This window comes from Rhinatrema bivittatum, chromosome 11 (assembly GCF_901001135.1).
Source record: "Rhinatrema bivittatum chromosome 11, aRhiBiv1.1, whole genome shotgun sequence".
Classification (NCBI taxonomy): domain Eukaryota; kingdom Metazoa; phylum Chordata; class Amphibia; order Gymnophiona; family Rhinatrematidae; genus Rhinatrema; species Rhinatrema bivittatum.
Window position 1 is genome coordinate 54595616 of NC_042625.1, and position 11485 is coordinate 54607100.

At 40.5% G+C, this 11485-nt stretch overlaps 1 protein-coding gene across 4 annotated transcripts in view; it reads left to right on the forward strand.

Moving 5' to 3' along the window:
• PXN (paxillin) overlaps positions 1–7359 on the forward strand; it is a 100287-nt gene extending 92928 nt beyond the window's left edge. For all 4 annotated transcript variants that reach the window (XM_029619614.1, XM_029619613.1, XM_029619615.1 and 1 more), the window contains 3 exons: positions 3733–3814; positions 4070–4218; positions 4529–7359. In XM_029619614.1, the coding sequence (XP_029475474.1) occupies positions 3733–3814; positions 4070–4218; positions 4529–4795 (498 nt within the window). In that variant the 3' untranslated portion in view covers positions 4796–7359. The remainder of the gene's footprint in view (positions 1–3732; positions 3815–4069; positions 4219–4528) is intronic.
• Positions 7360–11485: the final 4126 nt, after the last annotated feature.

Below are 11485 nucleotides of genomic sequence, written 5' to 3' on the forward strand. Positions count from 1 at the left end.
GTCACGTGCATAGTTCTTAAACTCCATCCCCTACTTTGGTCTTTTTGTTTTCTTTTTTTTTTCAAACAGTGGTTGTATATAAATGTTAAAAAGAATTGAAGGAGGGGACTTCCAGTTATGCATTGATTGGGGTGGCTGCAGCCCAGCTGAGCTCCCGCCAGAAATAAGCTGTTTCAGATACCTTGGCAACTGAGATATCTCAGTTCATCATTATAGGCTGATCAGACTTGCAAGCTTAGAAAGGTAAATAAATCAGCATGCAAGGAGAAGCGACGTGAACAGTTGACTCGACCTCTGACTCGAAACTAGAAATTGAGACTTGTGCATCTGTGGAAATTGCAACTTATCTTAAACAACTCATGGAACAATTTGCGGAGAAAATATCACAGAAATTTGATTTCCATTTAGTGGTGATTGTTGAGAAGGTGGCTGAGTTAGTGAAATCAGCTCAAGAAAAGGCAACATGCCTCAAAGACAAGGTAAATATCAGTCCTGGAGATGTTAGCAACATCAGCCAATACTAAACTGAAGAAGCTGGAGAGGAATTACAATCTTGCCCTGGAGAAAATAGATGACCTGGAAAACAGGTCTCAACATTGCAACATCAGAGAGCTGGGGATTCCTGAGAAGGCTCAAGGCTTTTTTTCAAAATAGCTGCCTGAAATACTAAACATCTTGGGCAGTAAAGAAGTGGTTAAAATTGATAGGGTGAATGGAGCCCTAGCACCCGCTCACAAGTGGCCATAATTAAACTTCATAATTTCAATGACTAACGATTCATATTAAATGCTGCCAGGGAGCTAAAAGATGTTACTTATCAGGGAAATCAAGTCATGTTTTTCAGGATTTCTCATCAGAACTACAGAGAAAGAGGCAAGCTCACAAATGTGAAATGTGCCTTACAGAAATTAAATAGAAATTAAATGTGCCTTACAGAAATTAAATAGCAAATATGCAAAGTTATGTGTTATCTTTAATGGGAAATCCGTTATGCTGGATAGTGTTAAAGCTGCCAAGAAATGGCTGCAGAAATGGCGGCAAGGCCACATGGCTAGGACTAACTGAGGTCTGTATTATGCTGTAAATGCAGAAGACCATAGTAATGTGGTGGAAGTTGGGAGATGTGGAACCTTCACTTCTATTCTGCTATTCATTGTGGAACCTCACAATGAATAGCAGAAGAAGGCAATTATGAGAGTGCCCAAGCAAAAATAAAACAGAGGTCTGTTCAGGCTTCCAGCAGAACGCTGACCCTCTAACTCTCTAGAGTCCCAAATGCAAACCTGTCACATTTAGAAATGATTTTAATAAAGTATCTGCAGTTAATAGCAGGGGACCAAACAGAATAGCTTGTGAGCACTCTTTTAGTCAGATATGACCCTACCAACAGCCAAACGCAAACACTGCACAGGTAATACAGACATAGAAACAGGGACACTCCGCAGAGACTGTTCACAGGGACAGAAATGAGTCGTCCTACAAAACTTGCAGTACATCTCTCACTCCTCACACTTCTATTGATGTACTGCAAGTTTTTGTAGGACGACTCATTTCTGTCCCTGTGAACAGTCTCTGCGGAGTGTCCCTGTTTCTATGTCTGTATTACCTGTGCAGTGTTTGCGTTTGGCTGTTGGTAGGGTCATATCTGACTAAAAGAGTGCTCACAAGCTATTCTGTTTGGTCCCCTGCTATTAACTGCAGATACTTTATTAAAATCATTTCTAAATGTGACAGGTTTGCATTTGCTGCTATAGTTTTATCAGTATGTTCTATGTCTTATACCAGCTCATGTGTTTGCTGATTTGTACAGCCTAAAGCAGGGGTGGGCAACTCTGGGCCTGGAGTGCCACAAACAGGTCTGGCACTCCAGGCCTCATAATTAAATTGCTACACAGAACTTACTGAACCCCAAATTTGTTCTGCAAATTTTCCCTGACTACAGCACCAGTTGTTGGAGAGGTTGACACCTGTATGCACATGTGGTGGTACTGTCGGGGCATTTGTCAGTTTTGATCTCTGGTATCGCAGGAAGTATCGGATATATGGGTATCCACTGTAGGGCTTGGTGGGCAGATGGGAGGGTTCTTTAATACCCGTCAAGCACAGAGTATTAGTAAGCCAGCTCTTGGCGACTAGATTCACTATAGCAACCTTTTGGAAATCATATCCCAGTATGGATTATTGGAAAGCTCAAGTATGAGAAATAGCTGATATTGAACAGCTGAGGTATGACTTAAAAAGTGAAAATTTTAAATATAACAAAGTGTGGTGTCCCTACTTTGATTTTTTCAGACTCTTAATTTGAAAGCTGTGTATGTTTAGGTTTATTATGATGTTTCCATGCAGGGCCTTTTATCTGCCCTTCTCATTTTTTACTGTTTGTGAGCAAAATATATTTCACATATATGCCAAAAAACCTATTAAATACAGAGTTATAAAAAAAAAAAAAGCCAAGAACTGAAGGGAGTGCAGAGCCTTGAGGGACTCCAGATGTAATTGAATGCCAAGCAGAGCAATGTCCTGCAAACCTAATCTGCTTGCGGTTTGATCAAAAAGTCCTTAAACCATTTCAAAACATAGCCCCCTATCCCTGTAATAAAAAGTAACAAGTGGCTGACCATATCAAAGGCTGTGGATATATCTAAGCAAATCATGTTGCAAGTCCTCCATTTATCCAGGTGCCGTAATAACAGATCATAATCTGATACCAATAAGCTTTCAGTGCTGTTTTAAATTCTATTCTCTCTTTATGAAGATGCTTTTATGCATTTATCTTCTGACTTGATGTATTTGTCTTGATTTGTGAAATCATTAAGGTGTGCTTTGTAGTGTTGTTAAGGCTCAGTGTTATATGCGTTGTTTTATATTATGTATTCTACTTAGAATATGTTTATCATACAATGTGGACTATAATGCTTTTAAATAAATAAAATAAACTTAGCCAGATAAACAGTGCTGTACCCTGGAATATCCTTGAAATAGCAGGGTAAGTTTTTAACTGGATAACAAGGTATCTAGGTTTGTCAAGGCAGTCAAACCAGCAGGATTGTTAAATCTTGGCATTTGTCTGTCAGACTTAGCCATACAAACGTGCTGAATGTGAACCTCTATGTCTTTTAGGATTTTAAATTAATCTTCCATACTAGCCACCAACTACCACCCTATAAAAATAACTGTAAACAGTCTTTGAATTGTCCCTACATGACTGTTTCAGGTATGCTACTTACTAGAGCCATTTCTCTATTTAATACTGAGTCAGATGGTAGAAAGAATGCTGTATATTAAGGATCATGTAGAGCCATGCAAATGCTTTTCTAAAGAGACATGCTGTTCAGATTTCTGGTTTCATAAGTCACTATCCATTGTGTGCCATAAGCAATTCAATTTTTTGCAATATTACTATCTTTTTAAATATCTTGCAGTATATGGTGTGATTGGGGTGTCATTGTATCATTTGTTTTTTCTAACATCCCCCACAGAAGTCACCTTTGACTTCTTTGCAGGAGTCTGTGGCTAGGTCTCCTAGAACTGGGCAAATGAAATGTATTGTGATACTATTTGCATGATAAATTATTTAGTATTAGCAAGTGCTTGACATGCTAAAATAATTGTATCTTCTCCTTATGTATTTTTCCTGCCTTTCTGTTCACCGGTCTCTGGCATTTCTCCAGATTACTTCCTTGTTTATAATGACATACCTTGGATATTAACATGCTTAACTTGTTTCAACAGAAAGTGGTGACTGCTTTGGACCGGACATGGCATCCAGAACATTTTTTCTGCGCTCAGTGTGGATCTTTCTTTGGACCAGAAGGTAATATCCATCATGGGGAAAAGAGCTTGTACAATAAACTGTCTTGTAAAAGGGGTTGGAATGTTTAGAGACAAATCTCCCCTTGGTAATGAAATGGCTATGCTGTCCCCATGGAGGGGGTTAGCTTGGGTTAGGGCGCAGTTTTCTCAGGAAGAACAAATTAGGAGCATTGGATGCAACAGAGATTTCTGTATCAGGTTTTTTTGTTTTTGTTTTTTTTTTTAATGAGGTCCATACCATTTTGTATTTTTGCAGGTTTTCATGAACGAGATGGGAAGGCATATTGTCGTAAAGATTATTTTGACATGTTTGCTCCAAAATGTGGTGGCTGTGCTAGAGCAATCCTAGAAAACTATATCTCAGCACTGAACACTCTCTGGCATCCAGAATGCTTTGTGTGTCGGGTAAGTAAGGCCCTCATCCACCTCTCTGCCTAGCCTAAAGGTTCAGGGAAAGGATGAATACATAAGGACTTGATTTTTAACCTTCTGTAGAGCTGGCTGTAATTGCTATGAATAGGACTGTTACCTCTTGTCTCCACTATTCATTAGAACCTGAGCCCTCTCGAGGTTTTCACTCTGGATTTGTGTGTCTGTCTTTCTCTATTTCCTGTAGCAGTGGGATATAGCAGGGGAGGGGAGATAAACTGGTGAGGAAGCTTTGCTGGTTTGTCTAGGACAATGATGCTACTTCAGATCTTTCTTGTCTCTGTAGGAGTGTTTCACACCATTCATTAATGGCAGCTTCTTTGAGCATGATGGACAACCTTATTGTGAGGTGCATTACCACGAACGTCGGGGCTCTCTCTGCTCAGGCTGCCAGAAGCCAATTACGGGTCGCTGCATCACTGCCATGGGCAAGAAATTTCACCCAGAACACTTTGTTTGTGCCTTCTGCCTCAAGCAGCTTAACAAAGGAACCTTCAAGGAACAGAATGATAAGCCCTACTGTCAAAATTGTTTTCTCAAACTTTTCTGTTAGGAGAGCATGCATTAGTGATGGGGACTACTTTTGCTAGATGCATGCTTGGGCTTCTTTCTCTCTCTCTCTCTCTCTCTCTCTCTCTGGAGTGTTTCCGCGTTTCCCTTTCTCTATCTTTATCTTGTTCACTGTGACTTGCAAACCTTACTGGTTAGGAATAAGAGGAGTATGTATATCTGGAATTATATGAAGAAAGACAACAACACTGTGGACCACTACATTGGAAATATTTCTTGGCAAGTGGAAGTGGAGTGATGTAGAAATACCCGTTTTGACAGAGTTGCATTAAGAACAGAATCAGCAGGGAATGGAGAGATAAGGGCCTTTGTTCTGTGGGAGGATGAGGCACTGGGCTGATATCTTGGGAATTTCCATTTTGCCCCTCCACAGTGTAACATGATTCTGGTATTTCATTCCTCTTCATTCCTTCCCTGCCTCCCAGTCCTGAGCTTGGTAACTGATTTTTCTTTACCAGGGTCTTATGATAAAGAAACCACGAACCTTGGAATAAGCGGAATATAAATTCAATCAATAAATAAATAGTTGTTGGATCTGAGCAACTGAAGAGGATTTTTCTTCTTTTGCTTATTCTCCATACTACTAGTTGTTTGGTGTAATTTTTGATATAGCTCCTCTTGAAGCAGGACACTTAATTACTCCCTGAGGTACAGTTCTCCTTTAGGGCATGGAACTGAGATTCCACCTGTCCTAGCCATAAGTACCAGATTAATAAAAATGGGGAATGATGCCTTTGTTTAGGTTTGTGGCCTCATGGTTGGTTAATGACTATGATATAGTAAAACTGGAGTTTTATGCACAGAGCCTCCAGCCACTGCTACCACTATTTATCATTTCTCTAGCACCACTAGAAGTATGCAGTGCTGATAAAGATGTGAATGTACACTGAGGACAACCAGGGAATTCCTTCCTTCTCAATCAGTGGTCAGTTTATCCCAGGAATGAAGTTTGCCTCCTCAGTAGTGGATAGCTTTGCAATACAAATGGGGGTTTTTCTTTTTTTTTTTTTTTTGGGGGGGGAGGTTGTTTTAAATAAATCAAAAGAAAACTCCAGCTGGAGACTCTGTATAATCATGTTAGAATTATTTTCTTTCTTTGGGTAGCAGCTTTTAATTCTGCTTTTAATTTGCTCTTGGCAAATATGCTGAAAAATAGACTAGAGCAATAATGTGTTCTGTGACTGGTTTGAGAGGTTCTTATTCCAGTTTCTCTCACCATGAGCACCATAGCATGTCTTTATATAAATTGTAATTTTTACATTGAGATTTTAATTCTTCTAATTTGATTCACTGGCAGTTTTCTGATTCAAGTATTATATATGCAAAAGTGATTTGTTAGTGCTGGTTCACCTCTAAACTTGGCTGTTAATATTATAAGCCGGATTTGTGAAAGGTTTTTTTTTTCCCCCATAGGAAACAAGTGGGAGAAACCCTTTATAAATCAGGCACTAACTGTTTTCTTTTACTAAAGCTGAAAATTTGTAAACTGGGACAGAGGGAGTTCTGCAGTATGAACAGGTGCATATACTGCTCTCTCAGCAACCTAGAAGTTTTAGTAACCTGTAAACTGCTGCATTGAAAAACCTCCTTTTACCAAAGGCTTCAGTAATCAATGGGCTCTGAACAGTTTCAAACACAGTGGAAACTGATTTCTTCACTCTCTGCTGTCTAGTTTGCAGCCTGCAGTATTCACAGCATTAAATGGATAGAAGGGAGGACATTTAAGATCTTGCTGAGCTGCTCTTAATTTGCTGTTTGTCAAGTGGGATAGGGTAATGTAACAGCGATGGTCAAAAGCCAGTGGCAGGTTTACCATCTGTTGTGGGAATAATGGCTCTGGTACCTGTGCTAGAGTAGTGCTGTAGGTTGCTTTTTGCACTGGGTAGTGGCCTATGGGCATGAGATGTTAACTTGCTGATAATTGCCATGGAGGTTGCGTTACATTGAGTTTGGGGATTGCATGATCAGGACTTCAGAGCAGCACCTTCCTTTTTTTTTTTAGTTTCTTTGAAACATTTTCTAGGGTTACTGTAAACTTTGCTTTTAAAGCAGAGTTCTTGCATGGGGAGGCTTTTCTTATTGTAAGAAAAGAAAATGGGTGCCTAGAAGGAATGCTTTAAAAGCTGCAGTTTGAGTGGCAGCTTTATTACAACCCTTTATCCTAAGGATGCTGCCCTTAGAAATGCTCTGGAGTGGTGCGGACGCTGCCCCGCATGTCAGTTTTCAGGAGGTAGATGGCTGTTAATGAAGAAGGCCACTGGGGAACCACAGCAACTTTAAAAAGATATAAAACTGTAAGACGGGAAAAGTCTGGCACATTCCTCTGGGTTCTCTCATGCAAGAGGTCTGCTTTTTAGGTCTTGGTTCTATTTACATCTAATGCAAATTTAAGAAAGGGAGAACTCTGGTAGTTGCTTTTCCTTCTCATAATCATGATCTCACTGGATTCTGGGTCAGAATTTGAATGCTGTTCTGTAAAAATTTAAATTTGCTTTTCATTTAAACTTATCTGATTACATCAATAAAAATTATTCCATTTAAAATGTGTGAGATATTATGTGTTGGCCTGGTGTTTCATCCTGTAATCTCAAATTTCCCTCTGCTGCACACCCTGAGTGGCCATAGATTATAGGCCCTCATCCACCTCTACTTGCCCTCAGTGTCCATTATCCCATCCTTAACATTGCACTATTTATTTATTTAATAACACATTTTGCACATACAGCAATGTGTTCTGAGCAGATTACATACATCCAAAAAAAATCCAGAATTATAAAGTCAAAGTAAAAATCAAGCAAAATTATACATCATGGGTATCTCTCTCTGCTCCTTCCAGCACTCATGGGCAGTCCCCTCAGCTTTCACTTTGCTGCTTTAATTCCAAAATTTTTATTGTAACTATGAAAAAGAACATAACATCCAGACATGCAAATACTCATATTACACATTTATGAAATATAAATAACATTTTTCGGTATATGAAAAAAAGAAACTGGTAGAAATTGCAGTCTCGCTTGTACAAACTTCACGCATATCCAGCATAGCTCTCTGCTTCCATGGCAGGGGGGGGATGAAGAAAAGTGGATCTATATACAGACAACAACCAACAAGGACTGAATTACATAGACTGGGTAAACAAGCATGGGTGTAGCTTGCATATTGCGGCAGTTACTATCCCTAACTAATTAAGCTAGATATCCACTTAGATGCAGTTCCAACACAGCTCTCTGCCTTATGGCAGGGGTGGAAGGGATACAGATCCAAAAGGTTACTAAGGGCCAAGAGTAACAGATAAGTATGAGAGAGGAGGAAAAAAAAAAAGAGTGCGAAGGCTTGCTGGGCAGACTGGATGGGCCGTTTGGAGGTCTTCTGCTGTCATTTCTATGTTTTTGAACAATAATTTATCCAGCTCTTATAGTCTCTCCCCCCTACTTGTAGCAAAACACTAACATATACATTGTCCTTAATAAGCAATAGTTACCTACCCCAGCAAATCCCAAACAATCATTTACTACGAACACTGGGGCCGATGCAATAAAGTGCACCTAGCCTAGCACACAGGATTGCTCTAGATTAGGACCCGAGGCAATAAGATTAGCACTTCCAAACCGCATGCCCAAACAAGTGCATAGCCGATGGTGCCCATCCCTGGGAAATTCCATGTAGATGAGGCTATTAGTTATTACCCCCCCCCCCCCCCCCCCCGGATGCAGAAAATTGCTGAACGCCCAATGCACGCTATTTAACATGGCAAATTTAACTCCAGCCCCAGAGGTGTTGTAAAGACAATCTGTGACTCAAGGGTTCATGAGAAATTTAAAAATACGGTCTTCTGTGGTTCCTACTACTTAGTATTGTTGTGACACTTAAATTTGGATCTCATGGCCACATTTCAGAATGCCAAAGCCCCTCGGTTCTTCAGCCGCAGGAGGGAAAGAGGAGCGGAAGGAGTAGATGCTCTGGTACTTCCTTGGCCAAGGGAAGTTCTTCCCTACGTGTTCCCTCCCTGGCCTCTGATCGGCAAGGTTCTGCATCGGATAGAAGTTCAACAAGTCGACGTTGTCTTAGTGGCTCCAGAGTGGCCACGCCATCCGTGGTTCATGGACCTGGTCAGACTAGCACTGGACGGTCCCCTTCGATTTCGAGAACTTCCGTGCCTTGTCTCAGGGTCCGGTTTGTTTGGAAGAGGTCGAACGCTTCTCTCTAGCGGCATGGCTTTTGAGAGGCGTCTGTTAAAGAATAAAGGTTATTCAGATGCTGTAGTGACTACTTTATTGCGTTCTAGAAAACCTTCTACATCTTTGGCTTATGCAAGGGTGTGGAAGGTTTTTGAATCTTGGTGTAATGAGCATCAAGTAGATCCAGTTCACTCTTCTGTATCCAATATTTTATCTTTTTTACAAGATGGATTAGCCAAGGGTTTGTCCTATAGTTCCTTATGGGTACAAGTGGTAGTGCTTGGATGTTTTCGTGGTAAGGTTCAGGGATTATCCTTGGCTGCGCATCCGGATAGAGCGCGTTTTCTCAAAGGTGCGCAACATCTATGTCCTACATTTCGGAATCCTTGTCCTGCTTGGAGTTTGAATTTGGTTCTTAGGGCTCTGTGTTCGGCTCCCTTTGAACCCCTTAATCATGCGACTTTGAAGGATCTCACATTGAAGGTGGTGTTTCTTGTGGGCATTTCTTCAGCTCGTAGAATTTCAGAGTTGCAGGCCTTGTCTCGCAGAGAACCTTTTCTTAGAATTTCTGATACAGGAATTTCATTACGGACTGTACCATTTTTTTTATCTAAAGTAGTATCTTCTTTCCATTTAAATCAGTCCATAGAGCTTTTCCGTGTTTAGATCGTTTGGATCCTTCCTCTAGTGATCTTAAAAAATTGGATGTATGACGAGCTCTGTTGCGTTATCTTGAAGTTACAAACAATTTTCGATTGTCTGATCATTTGTTTGTTTTGTGAAGTGGCCCTCGCAAAGGTCATAAGGTTTCGAAGGCTACGATTGCTCGTTGGTTAAAAGAGACAATTTGTTCAGCTTATCTTCTAGCTCGTCGTGACCTTCCAGAAGGGTTGAGAGCTCATTCTACTAGGTCACAGGCTACTTCTTGGGCAGAATGTCAGTTAGTTTCTCCTCAGGAGATTTGTAAAGCAGCGACTTGGAAGTTGTTCCATACTTTTGCTCGTCATTACCGCTTGTTCACACTCCAAGTTCGGCAGCCTTCGGTGAGAGTGTTCTCCGAGCGGGACTCTCTGGGTTCCACCCTAATTGAATCAGCTCTGGTACATCCCAGGGTCTGGACTGATCCAGGTATGTACAGGGAAAGGAAAATTGGTTCTTACCTGCTAATTTTCGTTCCTGTAGTACCATGGATCAGTCCAGATGCCCACCCTTTATGTCTGTGTATTATATTTATCTTTTCGGAGAGTCCGCTCGTTCACTGTTTGGGTAATTAAACCGCCTTTTCATGCCGTCTATTGTTCTTAATATTTTCTTGTTTATTCCCAAGATTTTTTTGGGGGATTCTGCTTCCATTTAGGATTTGTGAGTTGGAAATTCGTTCTCCTGTTTAGATAGCTAGTTAATATGTTAGTAGTTAAATTTCTGCTTTGATACTGGTCAAACTGTTTGACTGCAGGTGGTGCTCCAGGGTATACGTCAGAGTCATTAGAATGTTTTCTCTGCCTCCCTCTGCTGGATTGGTGACATAATCCAGGGTCTGGACTGATCCATGGTACTACAGGAACGAAAATTAGCAAGTAAGAACCAATTTTCCTTTGATGGCCCTATTAGGTATTCCCGCGCGATTCAGAAAGGAAAATGTGCAGCCAAGCTGCACATTTTACTTTCAGAAATTAGCGCCTACCCAAAGGTAGGCGCTAATTTCTTCGTGCACCGGGAAAGTGCACAGAAATGCAGTAAAAACTGCTTTTCTGTGCACCCTCCGATTTAATATCATGGCGATATTAAGTCGGAGGTCCCGAAAGTTACCAAAAGTTAAAAAAAAATAAAAAATTTGAAGTCGGCTCGCGGGTCGAAAACCGGACGCTCAATTTTGCCGGCGTCCGGTTTCCGAATCCGTGGCTGTCCGCATGCTCGAGAACCGATGCCGGCAAAATTGAGCGTCGGCTGTCAAACCCGCTGACTGCTGTGCTTAATTTGCATACTGAATCGCGTGTACAGGAGAGGGGCCTGTGCGTGTGCTCTCCCACGGACTTTACTGTATTGGCAATTATTTAAGCCCTGAACAGAGAACTAACTAGACCACCATGGAAGCAGTGTCATTTTTATTTTAAAACATTTTTTAATCAAAATACAACTCAAACTGAGGAACAATAGCAATAATGTAACAAACAAAATCAATACAAATGCCAATCAAGCACTTCAGATAAATACAGTTTATAATTTATTTCCCGCCTTATCTTCTTTCCAGCTTGTTGCAAGCTTCCAAGTTCTCTTCCCTGTTGATTGTAACTTTGACTCATTCCTACTTACTGTTTATCTTTCGTTTACTTGAATAGTTACCCCAGTTTTTTATTCTTGTTAATTGTAAACCGATCCGATATGGTTATTTACTATGAAGGTCGGTATATAAAACTGTTAAATAAATAAAATAAAATAATAAAACTACACTACCACCCAATTAAATAGATATCAGTTATGAGTATCATTCAAGC